The following is a 25,957-nucleotide window of genomic DNA, read 5'->3' as shown; positions in this document are numbered from 1 at the left end:
AGGCGGGAAAGCATCGAGCGCCACGGGAAGCGTTGCGGTAAGACGGATCTTCGGTGGCTTGGAGCCTTAACGACTTTCTGTGGCCCCGTATTTTCCTCCTACAGTTAATTTTACTAACAGGAGCGCTCTCTCTCTCTCTCTTTCTCTCTCTCTCCTGCTTCTCTCTCTCTCTTTTAAACTTAGTTTTATTCTTTTTTAAGTATCAATTTGAGAGAGAGAGCACAGGCAGGGGGAGGGACAGAGGGGAGGGAGAAGCAGGCTGTCCGCTGAGCAGGGAGCCCAACATGGGACTCGATCCCAGGACTCCAGGATCATGACCTGAGCCAAAGGCAGACACTTAACTGACTGAGCCACCCAGGAGCGCCCCCTCCCCTTCTCTTTATAAATGGAAGATTCGGTTTGGCATGGCTGGACAGCAAATCATGGGAGGTATCCTCTCCCTCCGATGGAAGGTTTTGTGATTCCCTCTGTAAAAATGGTTAATTTTGTCCTCTCACTCTTGGCACTCCAGGTTCTGAGATCACTGCTTAGCCTCAGATCTCAGTAATTCTTACTTTGACGGAGCCCGACCCTCCACCCTTTGCTCCCTGGGCTCGGGGCAGGCGCCAGGCCTTCCCGTTCTCCTTCCCCAGGTGGTGGCTGCCAAGCGCTAACTTGCTTCTGCCCGAGATGCAGCGGAAGACCGCAGGTAGCAGATGCCGACACGGTGAGAGTTTGGAAATGGGAACCACAAGTGGGAAGACCGAGTAATCGGAACACAAACCATGGAAGGCAAGGGGGGAATTTAAAGGATTCACACACGTGCATTGTACAAGGAACATTGCATTTTTGATTGGTTTTCCCTTAAAGGAATGCTGCCCTGATTTCAGAAATCACGTCCTGGCCATTCTCCTCTTCCTCTCGGCTGGCCGGTCGAGAGAGCTCTCAGCCCAGCATCTAAGAGTCCTGATCTCATCCATTTTGTCTATTTTGTCATCTATTTTGTGTGGACACACAAGGGAGCCTCTGCGCCCTTTGTGCATTCTGTTTGGTTAATGGACCGATCTGACTTGCTTGTTGCCCAAACTTCCAATTCATCTCCAACCAAACCCCAAATGCTTTCTCTTAGAGTCCAATTTAGACTGAACCTCGGAATTTTATCACTGACTGCATGGGAGTCGGGGACAGCTTCTGACTTGTCAGTAGGGTTAGTAACCAGCTGGTGTGCTCTCCAGCATGAAGAAAGCGCATGATACAAGGAAAGTGCACTTAGGCTCTGAGCTAGTCCTCCAGCTGATTCCACGACTGCTGCCTCCGCCTGCCTGACTTAACCGGCTTCAGCTCTGACTCTGACCCGTGTCCTCTCACCCGTGCTAAACACGTAAAGCAGAATGAGCCCCTGACCTGTCCCATGACGCCGAGTGAAGCATGAGCTGTCTGCTCCCTGGTGCTGGGAGGGGCGGGCTCCAAAGGGACCCAGTATGCCTGTGAAAGGTGGGGGGCGGCTGTCTGCGAGGCTTTGCTGGACTCTGGTGTGATGCGTGGTCTGCACGGGGCCTCAGTCTTGGTCTCTGCTGTATGAGCCATCGTATTGTCCTGGTCCACTCGCCACGGCCTCTTCTGACTGTGCCGATGCACAGTCGGCTGCCTGCCGGCTCCTGGCCCTAGTACCCCTGTGGCCGCCCCTGCCCCCCTGGCCACGTGCCCCATAGGGGCGGCCTCCTGGCCTCCTGATTCTGCCCCCATTCCTTTTCAGACTCTGATTCTTTTCCTGGGCAAGTGACTTCCTCGCATGGAGGCTCTTCTGAAGACAGCCATTTTCTCCAATCTTCACACTTTGTGTACATTTTACTAGTACCTAAAACATGTCCTGGATACCTGTGCGCCAAGCAGTGTGCCGCGTGCTTGACTCCCGTAGCTGCTCCTCAGGCTGCCTTCGCCAGCTTGATTTCCCCAGGGCTCCTTCCACCGCAGACTCCAAGGGAATGTCAGGAGGCGGCCCCCCGGGCCTTGCTACGGTGTTTGCGGCCGTGAGAGTGAGGGCCCGTCCTCCCTGCCTCCTCCGCAGGCATGACCGTTCGGAGGGAGAGCAGTGATGGTGAGGAGAACCCCGGGGGGTAATGGAAGAGAGACGGTGTGTATACTCAGTGTCCCTGGAAAGCCAACTTTACACCTAAGCCACAGAACCATCTCACCAAGGCCACAGGAGGAAGACCACGGTATTCTCTCGTGCTGGTGACAGTGTCCCCTGAGGCTACCTCCTTCAAACCCTTTTGTGCGTCACTTTAGCACAAACCAAAGGGCTCTTCCTCAAGTTTCAGCCTCACTAAGTCAACCTGGAGGGACAATGCTAGGCTTCCCTTGGGTCGAAAGCAAAACCACATACAACCTTTCAGAACCTCCACAGAGTGACGCCCTTCCTCACTTCCTTTTGTCCTTTCCCATTCCAAAATGTCACAGCTATGAAAGGTGAAATTTTGGAAGGGGCACGTGCCAGCCTATGTGAGCAAACAGCCCGTTTTGGGGCTCCGCGCTCTTGCCAAGACCACACTTGGTCTCAATGCTCAAATTTTCCAGTGGAAGATTGCTTCCGATGTGCTGGCTGTGGTGTTATTGTCACGGATCATGTGTGCACGGTTCTAGAAATTGGGATGCCTGGCCGGATGAGAAAAGTGTGCGATACTGTAGCTGGAGTATCTGGGAGCTCGAGCTTGAAAGTGGAGATGTTTTTAGGGAGGGGACAGATTATAGGGAAATGGGAACATTTCAGCCAGGCAATCCTGTTCATGGAACCACGGGTTCTGCTCACCAAGGGCTGAGGGCTGGGTCCCTGGGTGTACAGCATTGGGTTGTCCAATCTGGCTGTCCAATCTGGATCCCTGGGTGTACAGCATCCCTACCAGTGCTGCTCTCACCGCGTGGCCTTCCCACGCCGCTCAGCAGGGGCTGCTGGGCTGACCTCAGTATGCGCTTCCATGTGCACGTGAACTACGCGGGGAGACTGACCAGCACAGGGTCTGGGCCTTACGACCAGAAATCCGGACTCCTTTGGTCTGAAATGAAGCTAGCTGCGCCCACACTTCAAGAAACTTTGTCGGGCCTATGACCCCTCTGTTGTGTGTTTTGGGTTGCATTTGATTAATTACTAAGTGAGAATCAAGTGAGGTTGACTTTTTCAGATCTGAATCTCCCGTGCATGTGAGTGATGATTGCCTCGGGTGGTTTCTGTGTTCCTGATCTTCCAATCACGTGGGCTTGGTGGTGGTGGTACACCCTGTCCTGCAAGCTTCCTCTCCTCTAGAATGTAGCTCCAGGCCAAGGACAAGTTCAGTGTCACCTCCCTCTCTCTTTCTGTCAACAGGGAGGGGAAGACGTGTCTCAAGTCGCAAGGTAGGCTGTAAGGGGAGAGCGGTGGCTATGTTCTAACGTCCTGGGCTCTTTTCAAGCCCAGGAGGCTGGTTCTGGCACCTGCAATGTTTATAGCACCGGGTACGTGGGAACTGGGGGCAGCCCTGCACCCCGTCTGATCACGGGAGGCAGTCTGATGTAGGGACAGAGCTTTGGGAAAGGAGTCGGGACCTCTGCCAGCTCTGCAGGGAACTGGTATTGTCAGATAAGTTTGGGTTAAGCAAGGTGAAAGCTCATTTCTTTACTGCAGGAGGCCGGAGGGCCTTTGACATGTAATGGGTACTACCAACTTCAAAGCAAGAAATAGAAACAGTGTTTCCTAAACATATTTGAGCATGGGACTCTTTTATAACTGAGTAACCTACCGTGCCTTGCTGACAACAGTCCCTGACATGCCAGCCTCGAAGTTGCTGTCACAGCCCTTTCTCAGCCTGAGCCATTGATCCGCGGACTCTCTCTGGCTCGTCCTCTATCTTGGAGGAGGGGACAGCGTTCCTGGAGGGAATTCAGAGTTACTCGTGGTGTAACACAGAATGGCTGGAGGAGCCCCAAGCTGACTCCCACCTTGGGAAGTGGAAGGCATTTTCCTCCTCTTGGAACTAGAGATGATTCATCGAAGAACCTGTGGTCTGCTCTTGGCTGTCCAATCTGGGCGTGAGCAGCTCTTCAAGACTTCCCCTCCATTTCCGTTGTGTTCCGGAAGGCCCCACTTGTCACACAGGATCTGATTCCTTTCCACGGTTCTCTAGATCCCACCGGTGGCCACGTGGGATGGGGTTCAGCCTGGCTGGTCTGAGGGGTGATCTTGAGCCTGGATGGAGTTAGCATGGGTAGGTAGGTACCCCGGCTGGGCTTTTCTCCTTCTGTTTGCAAAGCACTGTCAGAGGATTATTGCCTCCAATGTCACTGAGGTCCCAGTGCCTGCACCTGATGGAAGGCAGGCCAGGCCTAGAGGGGGCCTTTGCCGGAAGGCAAGCAAAACACTAACAAGAAATGTGAAAACTAGCCACACACAGACATTTCACTTGGTTATCTAAGGCAGGGGAGCAAGCATGTGGGCGGGCAGGGTGATGTGATGCCTTTAGGGCCTGATCTGAGGAACCTGGAGGCTCTCAAAGGCCCACCACTGAGTTGGCTGACGCTGGAATGTCATGGTAAAGGGGTGGGGGGGGACACGTATACATACTCGGTTCCTGGGTCAAAGGCATTTAGAGAGTATATTCTCAGGCCCTCCATTCTGTTCCCATCGGGAACCAAGGCTGAGAAGGAAGGTGAGACAGGAGAAGGGCGAGCGGAACGGAGCACTCCCCTGTCCCAGCCCCGGCTGGCTTAGTCCGAGAACAGGCTGGCAAAGGACTTCCTCAGGTTGCGGATGGTTTCGGCCTTGGCCTCGTCTTCACTTGGGGTCCCGCGCTGGGAAGCATCAGATGTGCTGAGGCTGTTCGTCAGGGACTGGGATTTGCTGAAACAGAAAGGTGAGGGGGGATTGGGGGGCGACCAGGCCTGGGACACCAGTCGCTGCGGCTTGCCTGGAAGCCGGCTGGGTGAACCCAGTCATCACAAGGATGCGATGACCAGAAACGAGGCATCCCAATGCTTACATGATGCTAAATGCATGACACACAGCCTTTCACCTGTACAGTGGTGATTGGTGCAGAAATCGGGGCTCACACCAGGTAACCGGGGAGCGCCCAAGGCTGATGTTCTGCCCTCTAAGCCAGGCTGCTCAGAGGGCAGGTGTTCCCAGCCGGCACCTCCGTGCACAGACCCGTGTGGCCAACTGTGAATTTTCTGGATCGGCATCAGGCTGTGGTGGCTCCTCCTGTCCTTCCTCACACTAGTTGGGGAATCAGGAGCCCGTGTCCTGGACCCCGCTCTGCCATCTGCCCCCTCAGCCTCGCCAAGTGACCTGCAGCTCAGGGCCTCCTTCGATGAAAAGGATATGGATGTAAGGAGAGCCAGTCGAGCTCACCCCAGGCAGCTTCTCTCCCACTCGGGCCTTCAATTCCCACCGTTGCCCTGAAGCCTCTACTACTGATTTCCGCCCGCCTCGGGATTCTCAGGGTGCCCCTGTTTGAGCCTTGGTGCCAGCCTAAGTCTTGCTGATGGGGCCGTGGAGATGGATGTAACTGGGGCCTTGCTCTCAGGAGGCCCACCCTCTGGTGGGGGTGACACACAGAAGAGCTGCTGTAAAAAGGCCAAAGTGCAAGGAAGTTCCGCACAGTCTTGTCATCACCATAAAACCCCAATCCTCTCCTAAATGGGGACCATCCTGTACCCCTTGCTTATCCCGCAAGGGCCTTGTCCAGAACTAGGTGCAGACTGGGGATCTGGAAAATACTTGCCGACTTGAACTGGAACAAATAAGCAGTTAATCAGGAGTTTCAGTGTTTTTAGCTGGATTGCTATAGGGTTGGTACTTACTATCCCCAATTCCAAAGCCCCCGCCTGTCCTGGGATGGGCTGAGTAGAGAAAGGCTGTCTTAGATACATCTATTAATTGCCAGATGCATTCTAAGCACTAACTGTGTATAAACCCATTTTAATCTTCGTAATAACCCTGTGGGGTAAGTACTATTGTCTCCATCGTGCGTGTGAGGAAGTAGAAGCACAGAGGGGTTGAGCCATGTTTCTGAGGTCACACAGCTTTCGCAGGGGGAGAGCTGGCATTCGAAACTAGGTGGTCTGATTCTGGAGTCTGAGCTTTCAACCACGGGCCATAATTCCCAAGGTACCTCTTGCTAATACCTATCAAGTTCAGAATGCCTTTCTCCTTGGATCCAGCAACAGCCTCGCTGGCATCTTCTGTACGGCTGATCCTGCATATGTGAGAAGCAGTGCATATGCAAGGTTAGTCCCTGTAGCCTCCGCAAGAGCAAACCAAATTTCTGTTTGCGGTGGAAGGGTTAGACTGTAATTCAGCTCTACAGAGGAATACGTACGACACAGCTGTGAAAAGGAAGCATTTTCAGTGAACTGATGGATGAACTTTAGGGTTTATTGTTAAACGTGAAAAGCAAGGAGGCTGGGGTGGATAGGAAGCACTACCATTTGGAAAAAGTGGGGCTGGGAACCAACATGTATTTTTGTGTGTGTGTGAGGAAACACGGGAGGGGCGCCCAGGGAGCTAACAAGAGCGGTCACCTCTGGGGAGCAGGGGGCAGAAGGTTCTGGATGGGAATGAGGTGGGAGGAAGATGTTTCATTGTGTACCTTTGCTATTGTTGATATCTTTTAGATCTCTGGGCCACGTGAATGGATGACTCATCAAACACATTACGGTTAGCCCGATCCGTGGACTGGCCCTGTGCTCAATCCTGGCTCCTCCGCTCACCAACAGTGGGAACTCTCGCAAGTTATTAATCTCCTCCTCATACATAAAATGTGGATAATAACAGTTACTAACTACTAAGCTGTGAGAATTGACGAATAACCCCAATTAGGTGAAGTACTTGGCATGTGGTAAGTAAGCAAGGGCTGCTGGGAGTGAGGCTATGCTTATCGACATCAGTGCTTGGCACTGAAGGAAGGGAGGGGCTTTCCCAAGAAAAACACATCTGGGACCTCTCTGACCTCAAACTGAGGGAGAGGCTTGAGAGGAAAGGGGACACGTATGTGTGTCATGATGTGTTGTTTACAAACATGGCATGACAGTTCCCCCCATGCCTGGGGTCTAGCCTTTCCCAGCGTGGCTTGGCAGGCCATCCTACCAAGGGTCTCTTTGGCCATGTGAGTTGCTTTGACCGAAAGCATGTAGTGGGATGAAATGACCTTGTGTGCATTCAAAGCTGGGCCTCAAGAGGCCTTGAAGCTTCTACTTGTGCTCTGTGGGGATGGAATTCTACCATGTGAGGAGGGGGGACCCAGTCTTCTGGAGGTTGTGGCCCATGAAAGAGAGAGAGGCCCAGCTGACAGCAGATGTGTGTGTAAAGCCCTCTTGGACCATACAGCCCCAGTGAAGATGCCAGATAACCACAGCCATATGAATGATCCCAGGAGAGTAGGGTTGCTAGATTTAGTAAATAAAAACACAGGATACCCAGTTAAATCTGAATTTCAGATGAAGAACATACTTTTTAAAGTATAAGTATAGCCCATTCAATTTTGAGAATATACTTATACTCAAAATTATTCATCACTTGTCTGAAATGCAACTCTAACTGGGCATCCTGTATTTTATCTGGCAACTCTGTAGGAGAGACGAGGAGAAGAACCTCCCAGCTGAGTCAAACTCAGCATAGACCGCTGAACCAAAAAACTACGAATACAGAAAGTGGCTGTTTTCTTAAGCTACTCTTTCAGGGAGGTTTGTTATGCAGCAAGAGATAACTGTGTGTGTGTGTGTGTGTGTGTGTGTGTGTATCTGGAGGACGGCAGTGGGAGCTATGTTGTACTCTGACCTCCTGAGCCCCGCCGGCCATCCAAGTTCCATCTTCTAGGCTTCGGACCATTTAAAATCTGGGTGAGGCCCTCTGCCTTCGAGTCCCGGTCCTGAGTCAGCCCAGCTCTGCCCCCAGCCCAGCTCCACCCTACCCAATCCCAGAGCACTTACTTGAGATGAGGATGAGGTGGTGCTGGCTTCTTGGACTCTTCACCCTGTTGGGAGACGCTTCGGCCTTGAACGGGGGGCCGGGCCTGGGAGGTGAGGGGGGCGCCTGGCTTGGAGGCCTGGTTTGGAGACGTGCCACTGGATGCCCGGGACAGCTGCGGAGAGCCTGGTGATCTCTGCTGCGGAGATCCGGACTGTGGGCTCAGGGGCTGCTGGCCTTGCGGGGAGAGCCGCTGCTGGGACGGGCTTCCGGATCGCACGGGCGCCTGGGTCGGAGTTTGGCGAGGGCCCCCTACAGGGGGAAAGATGATGATGGTCAAGTTTTTAAGATAAACCTTGTTGCTTCAAGGAGGTCCATTATAGTTTTTTATAACAGTGAAAAGCTGAAAACAATATAAATGCCCAATTGCACAACTGATCGACATTAAGATACAGCTATATAATGGAATATGCTGTGGCCATTATATATTATGGCAGAATCATAGTAAATGACAGAACATTGTTGATAATATGTGCTGAATATATATCGCGGAACAAAAAGGCAGCTTACAAAATAGCAGGTACAGACTTATTCCATTTTTAGCGCACATGTATGGATATAGCTCCATAAAACATATGAGACTGGAAAGTTGTCCCCTGGAACCAGCGTGTCTCTAATTTTAATGTGCACAGGAATCACTGGGGGATCTTGTCAAAATGAAGATTCTGATACAGTAGGTACGGGAGGGAGAGTGTTGTGGACTGAACTGTGCCTCACCCCCCCACCATTCATACTTTGAAGTCCTCACCCTCAAGGTGAGTGTATTTGGAGATAGGGCTTTAAAAGAACAAATTATTGTTAAATGATGTCATAAGGGTGGGGCCCTAATCCAATAGGACTGGCATCCTTAGAAGAGAGAGACACACACACACACAGGTGGAGGGCCACACGTGGAAAGGCCATGTGAAGGCACAGTAAGAAGGTGCTGTGCACAAGCCATGGAGAGAACTTTCAGCCCCGTTGGCACCTTGACCTTGGACTTCAGCCTCCAGAATGGAGAGAGGATAAATGTCTTTTGTTGAAGCCACTCCGTCTATGGCATTTTGTTACGGAGGCCCACGCAGACCGCTACCGGCGGGCTCTGGGGTTCTGCGTCTCCGACAAGCTCCCAGGTGATCCTTCTGCTCTCCACGCTTTGAGTAAGAGGCATGGCTCAATGATTATGAAAGCGGTGGGGTTAATTCTCTTCCTATTGCTCACTGATGTTTTCCACACTGAAGATGTATTGTTTTTGAGACAATGGATTATCCCTTACTTTCCAATAGCTCTTTAAGCTTTTTTAAGAACTTTCAAAGACATGTATATCATTTGATCTAGGGAGGGGCTGGTAGGGAAGACGCCATCCTTCTCAAGGAGAAATGCACACTGAGCGTGCCCAGGGTCTCCCAGCTAGTAGGGGTAGCCGCAGGAAGCTCATGGGGTCTTGGCTTCTCCCTCTCGCTGCACAGAGCCTTCACGGACAAGCAAAGGGGCACCGTAAGCTTGGGGACATTTTAGCCACCCAGAAATGACTTCAAGTGGAACTCCAAGGCCCCAGGCATGCAAGGTGCTCTCTCCTCACTCTGGAAGCCTGAGAGTATCGGGGATCCTGACTGTGAATTGCATCTTGCCCAAGCAGACGATACCCTGCTCCTGGGAGAGGGGGCAGCACCATGGTTGTCCTCGTCTGGCTTTGTTGAGATAACTTCAGACAGGGGAAGAGACTGGGAGTTCAAAGGGATTGGTTCCTGTCTCTGGGGCCCTTTCATAATGCGACTTCCGCTCATCTGCCTTCCCCAGGTCTTACTGAACACAGTATACCCCGAACCTAGGGCTGGGCAGCCGGGCAGCAGGCATGGTCCCCATTTTTCAAAGAGGCTGAGCCCCAGATATACTGTGACTTGCTCAAGCTGTCACTTGTATTCAGAGAGCCAAGATTCAAGCTTAGCTCTCTTTGACCCCAAAGCCCTGTTTCCTTTTTTTCCTTAAAAACAACAATAACAAAAAACCCCCAAACCCCACAATATGCTATGCAGGGCTGCCCTCAGTCCTCACATCTTTGTGCAAATGAAGAAAAGGTGCTATCCTCCAGGGGTGGACGCTCTGAGCCAGGTGCAGGAGGAGCTGCCCCCCTCCCCACTCCCCACCCCCCACCCCCTCAACTCAGGCCATGTCATCCCAGCCGGCACCTTTGCAGATGGCACGCCCTGCATGTCTGGTGGCTGCTGCACCACACTCGTGGCACCAGGAGCCTGGGGGCTTAACTCCATTGTGGCTTTAACTTGCTATGGGGCCATGAGTAAGTCCCTTTTCTCTGGATTTCTGGGCCCTCGTCTATAAAATGAGGCCCTCAGAGCAGCCACTCCACAGCCCCCACCCCTGCCCCACCCCCGCCTACGGTCGTTCTTGGGAGCCCGGGCAGCACCTCCGCCACTGGACTGAACGGCAGCAAAGAAGAAGCAACTGGCGGCACATGGCCTTGATTTGCTGTGCACCCACCTTCGTCACTATCTGTCCCAGGGGCTCGGAGGGCCCAGAAATCTCAAACCCAAACAGCTCAATAAATGAAGCAGGCAAGTATCCAAAAACCTCAGGGCAGCCCGAGCAGACTGCTACTTTAAATTTTTAAAAACATTTTCCCCTTGAGATACAAACCTAGGTCGGAAGAGGCAAGCTAAAGGAGATAAGATTGACACTACAGACGTGGCCGTGAAGGTGACAATAGGGAGGAGCAGGGGCCCGAGGCAAACGGGGAGTCCTGCTGTCCCAGGGAGCCCGTGGGATCCACGGTGGGGACACTGGCTGAGGAGGAACCCAGGCCCCTGGCTTCCAGAGCTTCTGCTCTATCCAGAGAACCTGAAATCCAGAGATTTGTGCCAGAGTTCCTGATTTCTAAATGCTGGCTTACTCTCGTGTGTTTTAAACCTACTTCTGGTCAAAGGAAACCTCTGTTTTCTACTTTTATCTCAAGTTGTCCCGTCCTCACCCCCATCCCAAGGCCAATAATATCTTGGAAAAACCTGAATCCTCATTCATTCATTTATTTATTAACTATTTGTCGAATCCCACTTAGACACCTGGGCTTCCTCAAGAGACACTCATTTCTTTCAGCATCTTGGCAAAGCAAACAATTTAGTATTTTTAATTTCAGCACATACAAAAACCCGTTAACTTATATATAGAAAGTATTTGCCCAAGCTCAGGACTGGTGCTAAAAAATTATGAGGTTCTTTAAAAGAAAACTTCACTTTTTACGATGAGTTCAAACAAACAAGTTAATAATGTGATCCTGTTATTTTGGGAACTCAGTGAACGCATTGTTTTTTAATTAGCCTTGTTATTTTTAATCTGAATGTTAATTCAATGAGCATTTGCTTTAATTATCTTAATTGGTTTTCAATTGATTGTTTTTCAACTCACTAAAAGTGTGTTTAGCCCCATGTCCCTTAAAATAATATCTCTTTATCAAGCATGTCTGTACTCTGGGCGGGAGAGGAAACCAGAATACAGTAGCCCTCTGTTTTAAAAGTGCTCTGTTCAAATGTGTTTTAAAAAGTAAGTCCTGGGGCAGAGAGGGGAAGAAGAGGGCAGGGCGGAGGCACAGCCAGGAGCCTGGCAGGGGGATGAATAAATTATTTTTGAACATTTATAACGATGGAATTACCGCTAGGCAGGAGGGTAGTGGGGCTACTTTCCTTCTAAGGGTGGTTAACAGTAATGATCATTAAGAACAACACGGATAGTTTAATTGTTAATAAGACACACATTGTTGATAGTAAGTGTTTAACGGTGAGAGTTAGATAGCTAGTTATTCCTAGTAAACTAACCTAACACCTGCTGGGCCCTACCCCCCGCCCCCCCCCCCCCCCGACACCTTGCTAGCTGCTTCGGCTACACTGCCCATGGACAACTTGCCATAACCCCCCAGGGCAGCGGTTATACCGCTGGGGAGACGAAGGCTCAGAGAAACGACGTGACTTTCCTAAGGCTTAAGGGTACTGAGATGCGGAGGAGGATTCAAAACCACATCTATCTGCCTCAAGAAGAATCCCCACATCCAAGTGCATGGTGATAGAAGTTATGCAATTTCCCTTTTCTTAATTACTTTCTGCTTTTCTGAGAAGAGACACAGACACAGGAAACATGGACGGGGCACTTTATCTGAGACCTGTGGGAGGCGAAGCTATTTAATGTCCAAGGCTGATTTTTTTCCAAGAAGCAATGAGTATGTTACTTTAATCAAAGCGACTGGAAAGGCCACAATGTGAGAGTAAAGCTTTTTCTTTCTGATAGGTTCTAAGCTGGCCCTGGAGCAGTGAGTGTGCCTGGAAGGTTCTGTCTGTGAGGGAGGCGGCGGGGCATGGGTGTCCCCCCAGGCCTGTGCAGGGGAACACCCAGGCGGTGACATTCTGTGAGAAAGTTATTTATTGCCTCAGCTCCATCCTGTCATCACTACCGGATCGTTCTCTACTAAGTGGTGGCATTTACACAGTAATGCTGGCAGAGTTTTTGAGGAAGAATTTCCATCAACAAAGTCATATATAATGTTCCGTGTTTCTTTCTCTCCCACTCTGGCTGCTTGGCTCGTAAATCTACAATCAGGCACCACCAGTGGGTAAGAAACGGACACTTCCTCAAAGATCTGAAAAGCCAGATGTATAAACCTGCATTTTCTCACTGTGCTTCTTTGGGCAGAGCCTCCACGTCCACCTCTGGGATAAAGAGGATACTGATGTTTTCACTGGGGAGTGCTTGGGAGACAAAGGAGAAAAAAAAAGGTGGGGGGGGGATAGATGAGAAAGTCCCTCACTGGGGGCCTAGCACAGCCGAGGTACTCAGCAAATTCCCCTGTCTCCCCGTCCTTCCTGTCTGAGTTGAAGGGGGTGACAGACATCACAGGCTCGTTCGTCCCGCACGCAGAGGGAGTGCCCATATTCTGTGGACACAGTATTAAGATGGATTTTTCCAGAGTGCCTTCTGGAGACCATCATACATGGACCCCTGAGGGCGTTTCAACATCCTTGTATAATCTCCCTTGGTGACTTGTTGTGGCTCTTACCTTGTGTAGGTGGCCGTGGCTGGGGCTGTCCAAGTAGAGGTCCCATGTGGGCTGGCCCAGGGGATTTTGCTGGTTTGGACTGCGGAGCCTAGAGCAGGAGAAGAAAGAAGCCTGCTGCGATTGCCACAGCCCTCTGCTTCCTGGGTGGGAGGGCAGGGCTTACAAAGATCCTGTTATCACTGAGGTAAAACTTCCGTAAGGCACACGATTCTTAAGAGTGCACCATCATGACCCTTTACGTGTGCATACATCTGTGTGGCCACCACCGGGATCCGGACAGAACATTCCAGTGGAGAAGGCTGCCCCCCACACCTTCCCAGCCAGCAACCTCCTCAAGTATAACCACCATTCCGACAGCTATCATCATAGATCTGTTTTTGTGGGGGGCAAGGGGGTAGCAGGTTTTGAGACTTGCTTTTCCAGAAAGCGGAGAGCTAGCAGATTCTTTGGAGAACGATCTGGTATTCTTCGGTGAGGACCGTGGAAGGGAGCTGTGTGGGAGCTTTTGAGGTTGGGGGATGGAGAGACAGAAGACACAGTAATCTCTATTGACTGTTGTCTTGGGAACACACAAAGGGCATGTGTGTACACAGACCCACGCGTGCATGCACACAACAACACACACCCACACGCACCCGCCGCTCCCTGCTCAGGCCCCGGATGGAAGGCACAGAAGGGACAACAGACTTCTTACATTAATAATCTCTGCCTGCAGGTGCCGTCAAGGCAAGGTTTCTCTACCTGTGACGGTGGAAGGAGGAAGGTCTCAGAGCCTCTGAAACTCCCCTGCGGGTGCTGGGGTGCGAGCTCGCATGCCCAGCCTCCATCCACACCCCACTCCTTTCTCTCCAGGCTGGTTCCATTCTAGAACTATCTCCTTTGGATCCAGGGACTCCCCAGTCCCAGACAGCCCAGCATTTCTCACAGGTACAAAGTCTCCTATGCTCCTGAGAACCTTACCCAAGGCCTCAGGGGCGAGGGCACTGTGCCACCTGGCATCAGGAGCTGGCTCATTTTGGAGATGACGAGGTCAGCCATCAGCTGTCTGTCCTCTTCCACGTGCTCCCCAATCAAGGGCATTGAGCTATCCATCACCTGTGGGAGAGAAAGGAGGCCTGAGGGAACCCTATGCCAGAGTAGCCGGGCAGCCCGGAGGGCAGTGCGTGTCCCTGGAGGGCTGGCTCAGGGCTCGGGACAGAAGCGACCGCTAGATGGTGATGTTCTCCCGGCAAACACCTCACCCAGCGCCTCCAGCCGGGAATGGTTCCCACGGAGACACCCAGATCCCCGCAGTTCCGTGGAATCAGCTCTCGGGATTTAGTTCAATTCAGCCTACATTTGTTGGGCTACAGAAATGTGACCAAGGGCCAGGAAGCCTTTGCTGACCTTTTCTGCTCTTTTCTTTGGGGGAGTCAGTCTCTGCCCCCTCCTTTCCCACCTTGGCTCCTGCCCAGGCTGCGGGCCCACCTCCTAAACTTTGGCCCAAGGTCAAGGCTTTCCACAAAGCTGGAAGCAGTGAAGGTGGGGGCTCACTTATGACCAAAAATGACCTGGGCCAGAGCTGACACTGTGTTCGGAGAGAAGAGGGATGAGGAAAGGCCTGCTCTCAGGGGCTCTGGCAGACCATGTGCCTGGAGAGAAACACATTCCACAGGAAATGGCCTGCTTCTTGAGGAGACGAAGTGCTTATGTTGGAAGGGGTCCTGACATATTACATTTGCTCATCCGCTCTTTTTGCAGATGGGGAAACTGAGGCCTAGGGATGGGAAGCGACTTGGCCAAAGTCACACAAGGCCAACCACGGGTGCTCTTCCCAGGCACGGGCATCTGTGGACGGTCTGGAAGGGCAGTGAGGCCCAGGCAGGCATTCTCTCCCCTCCTCCACTGTGGGAATCCGGGCCTGTTCACCCACCCCACGGCCATCAAATGCACAGCCTTGTTTCCCCTTTTCCCAAGCTCTGAACTCACCAGGTTCTCTCCTCCCACCAGGTCTTTATCTATGCCCATTCTCTCTGGTCGCTCTTCACTGAATTCCTTTTCATCCTTCCTGGAACATGCAGCTAAGCCCTTCTTCTCTATCTGGGCGACTTCTAACCAGCTGCTCACCTATACTCCTCTTTGGAGAGCTAACACACGGTGCTGACATCTCCTGCTTACCTGGGTCTCTCCAACAGGACTGTGAGTCCCTGAGGGCAGGGACCGGCCCTGGGTCAGGACTAACAGACAGGTCCTCAATAGTTCCTACGACCGGAGAGATGGAAGGTCCCTGCGCTAAGTCCTGCTCATAGTGATCAGGATACCAGTGCGTGCTGTGTTTTATTGAGCACTCATTACGTGCCAGGCACTGTTCGAAGACTGAGTGTGGATGATCTCGGACCAATCTCAGAATAGCTCCTGGAGGCAGGTACTGTTACCATCTTCATCATCATGATGAGGAAACTGAGCGTCAAACAAGTAGTAAGTTCCAGGACACATGACTAGCAAGCCAGGGTCCTTCTGTTTCTCCCTGAGCACTGCAACAGCCCTCTGTGGTGAAAATCATGAAAGGGAACCTGGAATCCAAGCCAGTGTTCTGCTCTAGACTTGCTGTGTGATCTTGAGCAGGTCATTTCCCCTGGGGGCCCATGTTTCCTCAAGTAAACTGGGGGGTTTGGGGGGCATTTAGGGGCCTGTGTGTCTAAAGCAGCCATGTGGTCGGGAGGCTGAGAAGCCAGTTCAAGGATGTGAATGTGGATTCTAGCACAGTCCTCGAACTGTCCTCAGTTGAGCTCCTTGAGGGTTGGGCCTGAGTCCTGAGTCCTCTCAGTGCCCAGCACACGGAGATCCTCTTGGTCTGTGTGGGCTGAACTGAGTTATAACTGTGGAATCTGTCTGGATGGACACAGGCCTGTCCTTCCTCCCCCTGACCCTACCCATCTTTTTCTGTTCTGGTTTCTGTTTCCTACACTTCCTGCAGTAGAAAACAGCCACCACAACAAACCTGAGGTCAGAGCATTTTGGAATCCCCATGGTGGACAAAGCCAAAGGAAGTGGATACTCTGGTCTCCCCAAGGAAACATTTTTCCAGTGAGCAACATCGTTCCCTGGACAGGCCATGGAGGACAAGGTCAAGGGTGTTTCCCCTGAGAATTCTACTGTGAGGATTTTCACAAAACATGTCATACAATTTTTATGTTCTCACCACAGAGGTGGCTGAAGAAAACAATATTTTTGGATCTCTTCTGTCTTTTTTACCTGACTGGGAAAAAATACCTTTTATCTTCCTGGTAGCAAGCTCCCCATCTCTTTACATCTTAACCCCACTGTAAACCCAAAAGCAAGGGGAACAACTCTGCAATGTTTCTGAGAGAAAAAACAATTTGAAAAGTCATCTTTTTTTCCCCCTGGAACATTTTGAGAAGTTGTTTACTTGTTTTTTAAAGTCCAAACCCACTAATTTTGCTTAAAAAAAAAAAATGTAAGAGGTCTTTCATCCCTGACCCTCTGAATGTCTGGAGGCAGGGCGTCTGGGCCCACGAGTACAGTCTTTTGTTTCCTCAGAACAAATGTTGAGAAAACTCAAATAGGCAGGAGCTCTCAGGGCAGAGAGAATGCTAAACTCATGGGCGGGAGGGGAAGGGGAGTCAAGGAGCCCTTCCTCCATGACTGTTGTCCCCTCTCTGGATGGAAGCTCTAGATGGAGGCATCCCTGCCGCCATAGCCACTGCTGGATTCCCATCAGCCGGCTGGGAGCCTGGTGCCCTGTGCAGGGGCTCAGTAGCGAAGGACGGATAACTCCGTGTGTGCCACAGCTGAGCTCGAGTCTGCTGGTCCCTGTGAGGAGATGCCGACGCAGGAGGGCCGCGAGGGGTCTCAGGAGATGGAACGCCTCAGGCAGAGCGCCCTTGGTCCAACCCGGTCCAAAACCCCCAGGGCTTGCTCAGGAGGGCCAGAACTCGTGCTTCCAGGAGGCAGCCTGGCTTTGGCTCAGAAGCAAGCATGCGTGCCAGTAGTGCTCCTGGCCCCTCCGATACCACCTCCGAGAAGGGGTTCCTGAGGGGGGTGGTGGTTTCAGCTATGGTGGCTGCCAGAGGCAAAGTGGTTCCCAGACTCGAGAGGAGAGCTGTTTTCCAGAGCAGGACAGAACCTGCAAATACAGGACAGCTCATCCTGGGAGTTTTCTGGCCTCTCTGGGGAGGGCAGGGGGACCGTGTCCATCCAAGGGTGGCCCTTGCCCGGGGAGGGTGCCGATCCCTTCCTGGTGTGGCTGGCAGAAAGCATCAGGGCTCCTGCCCATGGAATCACCTGGCTCTGCCGTGCTGTGGGTCCCAGGGAGCCGTGCAGGCACGCGGGCCTGCAGGACGGGCTGGCTCCTGTGGTCGCCCAGCCATGTGCTTGCCATTAGCCGCCCACAAACCGGGGCGGGGCCTGGGGGAGGCCGCAGGACTCTCCCTCACGTGTCCTGGCCTTGTGTCAGCACCACCCATCCCCTGCGGTTTGAGAAGGCCATGGAAGGGGACCCCTGCAAGGGGTCATGGGGGTGTGGCCTCGGAGATGTGCAGCTGGGGAGAGAGGGGAGAACTCTGAGGCCAGAGGGGCATTTTCAGGGAAAAGCAGTGTGTGTGTGTGTGTGTGTGTGTGTGTGTGTGTGTGTGCTGGGGGGGGGGGTAGAGCAGGGGAGAGAGGTCGGGGTGCAGAGGAGGACGGTGGGGCGGGGAAGGATGGTGGGGGGGCAGTCCTGGAGGAGAGAGGGGGATGGTGGGATTAGGAAAAGCACAGAGGGGCGCTGTGAGGGGAGGGGAGACTGTAGGACCAGGAAAGGACATGGGGAGTCCTAGAGGAGACAGGGGGACTGTGGGATGGGCTGGGGGAAGCACAGACAGGAAGTCAGCAGGGGAAGGAGAGTGTGGGATTAGAGGCACACGGGTAGGTGACCCTCCTGGAGGACGCAGGCGGCAGTGGGCCCGGGCGTGGCATGGGCCGCAGGAGCGGTGTGGAGAGAGTCTCTCTTCCCCTTCATCCTCGCTTCCTTTCACACCCCAGCAGTGCTCTGTCCCGCGTGCTCAGTGCCCTCCATGACTTGTTCGTCATCCTCCTTCCTCACCAGCCTGCACGCGCCATGCCTGTCTGGGTCACAGCTCTGTCCCCAGAGCCACACCCATGCCTAGCCCTGGGGAGCCCCTAAGCACCAGTGTGCCGAGGGGACAGAGGACGGAATTTCTGCGTGGGTAGGGAAACGTGCCCTCTTTACACACTTGGACGCAGGAAATTTCAGAGGCCCAATGGCCCACAGTCTTGCTGCCTCGTGGCCTGTTGCGCACCCCCTTCCCTTAGGCCCAGGGGTCATCAAACGTCGTGTCTGGAGCTCAGAGGCTTGAGATGCGGCGGAGAGTGGGGATGGGGAGATGTGTGAGGCCGGTGGGTGAGAAGCCTCTGCGAGTCAGCCGCATGTGCCCAGACCCCCAGGGCTAAGGACAGAGCCGACCACGCTGGACACCGCACGTGGATTCTGTCCCTCCGGCATGCCTGTCCTCACCTCAATGATGTAATCTCTGCCATCCTTGCTGTGGACGGCCTTGACGGCGCAGATGTCCAGGCCGCCAAACATTTCTGAGCAGCTGTCCACCCACAGCCTGTACCTGCAGGACGGATAGACAGACAGTGAACATCGGCGGCGGGGGGGGGGGGGGAGCAGGAAGGGGGAGCAGAGGGAGAGAGACAGGTAGAGACAGAGAGAGAGACACACGGACGCATGGATAAACAGGCCACAGGACAGAGAGAGACGGGCGCAGGCGTTCAGAGACGGACAGGTAAAATAACAAGAGACAGAGATGCAGCAAGAAAGACAGAAGGGAAACGGAGAGGCAGCGGGAGGGACAGAAGGGCGTACAAACAAAGCAGAGACGCAGATGGATAGAGAGAGAGAGACAGAGAAAGGAGAGGGACTAGAAAGGGAGCCAGGAAGCAAGAGAGAAAGAGGAAAGATGAGGGGGAGAAGGAATGAGAGGTGGCAGAGGTCTCAAGACCCAGCCCCTGTCCCCTCCGGACCCGGCTGGCTCGGTAGTAGTGGGGAGCTTGTCCCCACCCGGAGACATCTTGGACACCCGGCCACTCCCTCGATCTTTTTCCCTTGGGAAAGCTGCTTGAAGGGCTCAGAAATCCCTCCCAGGCCGCCCTCCGAGCCCCAGCGACCGTGCTCCATGAGAGCCGGCAGGGGACAAAGGGTGCATTCTGCCCTGAGCCTGGGGCGGGCAGGCAGGGGAGCCTGGCAGGCTGCTCTCCCGGCCGGGGCCTGGCCCTCTGGACCCAGTGCTTTTGTTCCCTTTCCAGCCACTCGAGGGCTGCAAGGTCAGTTTGTTTTGCAGGGAAAGATCTCAGTGCTGGACTCTGACCCTGCAACAAGGGGACGGTTGTATCTGGAGAAGTCTTCCCGGGCCTACACTTGGCTTCCCTTGTGGTGGCTGGATTTGGAAGTCACAGGGGACTTTGTGTCAATATTCTTGCTTTTCTCCTCGCTCTCCAGGGTCACATGGGGCACGCCTGCTCTGAGATCTATTTGTGTCTCTGAGCCATACAGCCTGGAATGAGGAGAGATCATGGCCGGAGGGTTCTTAGAACCAACTCTCTCATCCTTATGGCCAAGTCCGATTGAGGGCCAGAGAGGCAGAGAGGCAGAGCAGCTTGGCCAGGTCACACAGCAGGATGGTCATAGAGCCAGGATTACACAGATCTCCGGGCTCTTTGCTCAGTTCTTTCATTCAGCTGTAGCAAAGAGCACGTGAGATTACAGAAAGAAAAGGAAGGATGAAAACCCACACCTTTTCACCTCCTGATAGGTACCAGGCAGGCTGTCTGTGCGGGCTGACCATTCTCTAACCCCCACCACAACTCTGTCAGGAAGGTTGAACCCATCTTTCTGAGGGGACACTGAGGCTCAGAGAGCTTAGTCAGTCACATGCTGGCTTCCAAACCTAGATTCTGTCTGATTCCACAATCCAAGCAAGACACCCTTCCTCCCAGTCGGGACACAATGCAGCCTGTTCTCTCTCAGCAGGGCAGACCAGTGACCTGGAGGCTTGCTAGTCATTTCCTCAATAATTTTGGGTAAGCGTCTTCTTCTTGAAGCCTCAGTTTCCTTATCTGAGAAATGAGAAGGCCTAGGTATTATTTTCATTGTGCATCAGCATCACCAGGAGAGTCAAGCAAATACACGCAGAGTAAACATTTAGCTCTGGGGGCCCTGCCCTATGTTAGAACACTCTCTCCATGCTTTTAAAGCTTCTCATTGGATTCCTTTGGCAGCCACCATTGAGGATGACCTTTGGTCCTCAGAACTCTAAGAGCCCCGGGGCTCTCTGACCAGGGTCCCCATATTTGGCTGTAGTGGCTGACAGGTGAGGCACCTTCAGTTTAAGGAGACTTGTGCCCTGAGACACCTTCCTAAATCAGGTTTCTTCTCCATGAAAGATGGAAGTCTGGACCAAGACCCAGAGAAAACTGGTTTCTAAGAGGCTGTTTTCCAACGATGAATTCCTAGAATACCTACCAGTTGCACCCCATGGGGCACAGACCCCCCCTTCCCTGGGCCAAGGAAGGGGCTTTATGGGTGGTGCAGTGTGGAAGAGACTGGAGACCATGGGTCCACGCTCCCCTCCAGCTGGGTGGGACCAGCACCGACCAAGCCACATTGCTGGTTTTGCTGAGGAGTCAGGCTACTCGGCAAACAGGCCAGGTGGAGAGAGGAGCCAGAGCCTGTTGATGGGCCCCCAGAGATTTCCCCCATGGAGGTGGGATTGGGGAGCTCTGACCCAGCCTTTGGTAGTACTGCCCATGATCTACAGAAGGGAAAGTGAGTCCTAGGCCCAAGTGGACCCGGGCTTGATGTAGGCTCTTGCAGGCCCACATGGCCGGGAACTGGGCAGAGCTGGGGATATGGTGGTCTGTTGGGGCCATTTGTGAGCATCTCATCAGGCATCTCAGAAGGCTGGGCTCACATTCTGGAAAGGCCATGGGGAAAAAGACCATGATGTCCTGTGGATGCTTAGTGGGAGAAGGAAGTGACTGCCGCCAACCAGATGATTTGGGCCATGAGCACACCCCGCCCCGAGGCCAGAGGGCATAGGTGGGCCCCCAGAGTGAGGGCCTCAGCTGCCCCTGGGGGCTGATGGGAAGGAAAGGCAGCCCCTCCCTGCGATGACTGCTACTGGGTGAGCTCCTGAACCTTCTTCTCCCGATCAGGCACTCTGGCTGATCACCTCCAATTAACAGCTGCAGCAGTGCACAGAGATTAGTTAACTTGCTCCAGGTAACCCGGCCTGGAAGGGACAGGACCACTCGCTTTCACTCGCCTTCAGCTTCTTTGAGCCCGTGAGCCATGAGTTCCAGGAAGGGAGACAACGTGTCTGTCTTGTTTGCCACCGTTTCCCTGGTGCTTCCCTCAACACCTGGCTCCCAGCTCATGCTCCACAAATGACGGACAAGGAAATGAAGGAAAGCCTCCCAGCTCCTCCTCATTCTTTACAAGGCGACTGCGGCACCGCTTCCTTCAGGAAGACTTCCTTGACCTCATCCCTCCCTAGTCTGCGTTGGGTATCCCTTTCCTGCGTGCCCTCTGCAAGCACCCACAGCCCACTCTCACCCCCACATACCACACTCCATCTGCTATGTTGGCCGAGGAGCCCGGAGTAGACCTCTGTAGTTTTAGTCTGCACAATATTGATGTCACGTGGTGTCAAAGCACCCCCCCCCACCCCCCGCCCCGGTCATGGCCGGCCCAGTGACTGGTCCCACAGCAGTCTCCAGGGGTGGAGACGTGATGTGGGACCGGGCAGCTGTGCAGGTGCCACTTCCGGGCCATAGTGATTGGCTCAGGGATGGTCATGTGACCCAGGGCAGGCCAATCCATAAAGAAGGCTCACTTCCAGGCTTTGGTTGAGGTGGCTGGGAAAGAGTTTTGTCCTGCTGGGCTTGACAGCGTCAGGATGGAAACCTGAGCTACTGTGAGCCACCAGATGAACACAGTGGCGGGAATGAAGCCGACGCAGAAGAAAGCTGAACTCGAGTGTGCGGATGAGCCCTAAGCTCTTACCTAGAGCTGTACCTCTGGCATTTTCATTGCTACAAGCCAACCAACCCCCCTCTTGTCTCTGACCAATGAGATTTGTGTTCTGACACCTGCAGTGGACACAGAATCTCTGAAGGGAAGGGCTGGATCTTTTCATCTTGACCCCTTTGGTACATGGCACAACATGGCATGCAGTAGGCACTCAACGAATGTTCACTCAACAGATCTTTCTGCCCCCAAAGCCCACACTCTATCCATTCTCATTGCATGCCTGCACACAGAGGTCATGGGGCCCGCAGGAAAGAACGTGTGTGCGCTGCTGGCCCCGGAAGCAGGTGACTGGCCCTCTTTCAGGTAAGGAGAGTTCCCAGCAGTGCTTAAAGACAGAAAGACCTAAGGGACCTTCAGACAAAGTGCACATATTACATTCATGATTCAGTGGAAATAACCTCTTCCTCCTGACACTGAGCTGAAAAAAGAAATCTGAGAGAGGAATGGACATTCCAGGGCCCTGGTGCCCTAATAAGGATGGTTTTTGTGTACCTGTCAGAGCACAGAGGGGACTGGGGAGAACTCCCTGCTCTGTCTGCAGTAGCTGTGCAGGGCTGGAAAAGACCCCAGGACCTGGAGTTAAGACATCAAGGATCTACTCTCAGCTCTGTCATTGCTCAGTTCTGTGACCCCAGGCAAGTCACTTTCCCTCTCTGAATTTGCTTCTGCCACCTGTAAGGTGGGATTATAATACCATCTACACTGTAGGGGGTGGTGCAATAAATGGCTGCCGTGTCTAGGAAAGTGCTCTGTGGGTAGTGAGGCCCTGGTCAAAGAGTGAGGTGGCATTCCTTATGGGTCTCTTGTATCCCTCCCCCACCTCCTGCTGGGGCTGCTGCTGTGCCCTATTACACCTCCTCTGTCTCTTACCTCTCTGTCATGGCCACCTGCTCCAGCATGGCAGAGCCTGTGTTGGCCTTCCAGTTTCCAGAGATGGAGGTTCTCCTGTATCAGAAAAATTAACACCAAGGGCATTAGGACCTCTGTCACTGCTCTGCTTTTCTTCTTTGCTTTGGCTGTTAGGAGGCTCCAATTCAAATATCTGGCTCACATTCTGGCATGTGTTGGTAGGAACACATCTTGCCCCCAGCTTTATTTGCCTGTTTTTATTTTCCTTTAGGCTGATTGTCATATTGACTTGTTGGATCTTATATATCTTTTTCTAGGCCACCTTTGAAGTCCAAAGATTATTACTTTTTCATTTAAATTCAATTAGCCAACATTAGTTTCAGATGTAGAATTCAATGATTCATCAGTTGCATATAATACCCAGTTCTCATCACATCATGTGCCCTCCTTAATGCTTGTCAAGCAGTTACCCATACCCCCATCCACCTCCCTTCCAGCAGCCCTCAGTTTGTTTCCTAGAGCTAGGAGTCTCTCATGGTTTGTTTCCCCTCTCTGATTTCTTTCCATTCTATTTTCCCTCCCTTTCCCTGTGGTCCTCTGTGCTGTTTCTTACATTCCACATATGAGTGAAACCATATGATAATTGTCTTTCTCTGATTGACTTATTTTGCTCAGCATAATACCCTCCAGTCCCATCCATGTCGATGTAAATGGTAGGTATTCATCCTTTCTGATGGCTGAGTAGTATTCCATTGTGTACATATACCACATCTTCCTTATGCATTCATCTGTCAATGGACATCCCGGCTCCTTCCATAATTTGGCTATTATGGACATTGCTGCTATAAACATTCAGGTGCACGTGCTTCTAAAGATTAAATTTAAAAATGTCTGTGCCATCAGATGAAATCCTCCAAACCTTGGCCTCTTATTTTTGAAAAGGAAACCTAGGGCAGTAGAGCCATTAGTGATTCTGGAATTTCTTGAGGACTCCAAAATGTAGGAAAAATGATCCATGGAGAGAAGAGATCACTTTTTCATGGTGAAAGGAAGGAAGGCCTTCTGGCCTCAACACCCCTTCTGGTCCTATGTCTTTTCTGCTCCAGCAACACCAACCTCCTTTGCGGTGCTCCAATGCCAGGGCTTTTTCCTAGGTCAAGACTTCCCTTTGCCCGATCCAGTCTTTGTCTCCATCTTTGCCTGCCCATCCTTCGCATTTCATATGAGATGTGACTTCCCAACAGCCCATTCCCCCAACAAGAGTAGATGCCTCTAAACCAATGTTTCGTCTCGCTAATCTCACTTGGAATGACCGCTTTAGTGTCCAGTCTTCTCCAAGGGCAGGCAACGTGTCTGACTCATCCCTTGTCCCCCCAGTGTCCAGAGGGACCTGGCATGTAGAAGGTACCCAGTAAATAACTCCTGGGTAAGGGACTGTGTATACTGGGGAAAATCAAGACAAATGATCTCCGGTGGTATATTTGGACTCAGCTAAGACTGAATGAGTATAAGCAGAGTGGTGCAGGTAAAGCTTTTTGTTTCATGGCCAAGGGAAGGCATGTGCTTGAGATTAAAGGGTAAAGTGGGAGGAGGAATTGCCACACAAATATATCCTTCTAAAACAGAAAAGAAGGTATATCTGAAGACAAAAGATGCTGAGAATTGCTGATGGCCAGCAAGGGCTAGAATTGTCAAGGGGTGCAGTGACATTGATAAGAGCTATGTCCTTTCAGTTCAGCCCAACTCAATTCAATTCAATTCAGCAAACACTCACTGGGCCACTTTGTGTCCTGGGTACTAGGTTTGTCTTGGTAACCCATCCTAAGGCTGCTCACTACCTGGAATTGTGGACTGGAGTAGAGGCACAGTAAGGTTAGCAGCATACCCGAGTAGTGAAGATCTTGGGAAAAGCAAAGGAGAAACCAGAGTCAATCAACATGACCCCCAGAAAGTAACCACTGAATGTGCCTGGAAGGGTGGTAACATTGATATAGTGGGATCTGCGTGGCGCCAAGAGAAGGGAAGAACTGACTTGAGTCAGACAGATGCAAGGTTGAATCTTGGCTCCAACATTTTCTGGCTGTATAACTATGGACACCATCTGTGAGTCCTTATTTTTTCCATTGGTAAAATGGGAATGATCTCCATCCTTATATATAATGTGGACTAAAAGAAATAGTCCTACAAATGTCTTAGTCCAATTATTTATCAGTCAGTGGAGACAAGAAAAGAAGGCATCGCAATGCCAGAAGCAGCAGGAACACAAGCCAGATTGCTCTCCTGCCAAGAAAACAGTAATAGCGAGAGTTGCTATTCGATGGGTGTGTTCTCTCTCTGAGACATGGGTCTAAGGGTTCCATGAACACTGGCACATTCAGTCTCATAGAAACTAATGAGACAGATATTACCATTATTACCATTTCTACTGAGTGGCAGAAACCACCAATTTGTATCTGAGAAACTCCATGCTCTTAACCATGACTCTTTATGGCAGAGCCCATCACAGGCTGGGGAAAAAGACTCACTTGGCTGAAATGTGATGCAGCTGCTAGAATGTAGGACAGTATGTAGACTGTGCCAGAAGAGTCGACCTATATTGCAAATGCATGATGTCGACCTCCTTGCTGAAGAGGGTGGGCGTGGGTGCTAAGGTGTGTACCCAAGTAATCTTGGAAGAGAGTGGAGGGGAGCTGTACCTGAGCACCGCCCTGGAGTGGGTAAAGCTCTTTTCCACGGGGCTCCACATTCATGGTTCTGTACTTGGACTGGGACTGAACTGAAGTAAATGGATGGCGGCTGGTAGGAGCCAGGATTTTCCCTGTTAGAGTGGGAAGTTATAGATAAGCAATCTGGGAAGGCCGAAATGAATCATGTGGTACTAGAGGAAAGTCGGAGACATCAATATGAACCCTCTTTAGCTCTAGATAGAGCTGGAAATATATAGAAATAATTACAGATATGTGTGCATGCATGGGTTAAGGTACATCTATGAATTTCCGAG

General features: G+C 52.1%; 1 protein-coding gene across 2 annotated transcripts in view; it reads right to left on the bottom strand.

The window, feature by feature from the left end:
- Positions 1–316: 316 nt before the first annotated feature.
- SYN3 (synapsin III) overlaps positions 317–25,957 on the bottom strand; it is a 449,385-nt gene continuing 423,744 nt past the window's right edge. For both annotated transcript variants that reach the window (XM_032346464.1, XM_032346465.1), the window contains exons 9-14: positions 22,978–23,052; positions 18,529–18,631; positions 13,974–14,108; positions 13,014–13,101; positions 7,939–8,227; positions 317–4,849 (exon numbers count right to left, since the gene is read on the bottom strand). In XM_032346464.1, the coding sequence (XP_032202355.1) occupies positions 4,717–4,849; positions 7,939–8,227; positions 13,014–13,101; positions 13,974–14,108; positions 18,529–18,631; positions 22,978–23,052 (823 nt within the window). In that variant the 3' untranslated portion in view covers positions 317–4,716. The remainder of the gene's footprint in view (positions 4,850–7,938; positions 8,228–13,013; positions 13,102–13,973; positions 14,109–18,528; positions 18,632–22,977; positions 23,053–25,957) is intronic.

The sequence above is a fragment of the Mustela erminea genome, chromosome 6, assembly GCF_009829155.1.
Source record: "Mustela erminea isolate mMusErm1 chromosome 6, mMusErm1.Pri, whole genome shotgun sequence".
NCBI lineage: Eukaryota > Metazoa > Chordata > Mammalia > Carnivora > Mustelidae > Mustela > Mustela erminea.
Note: the sequence above shows the minus strand (reverse complement) of the source record. Positions and strands in the feature narration are given on the sequence as shown.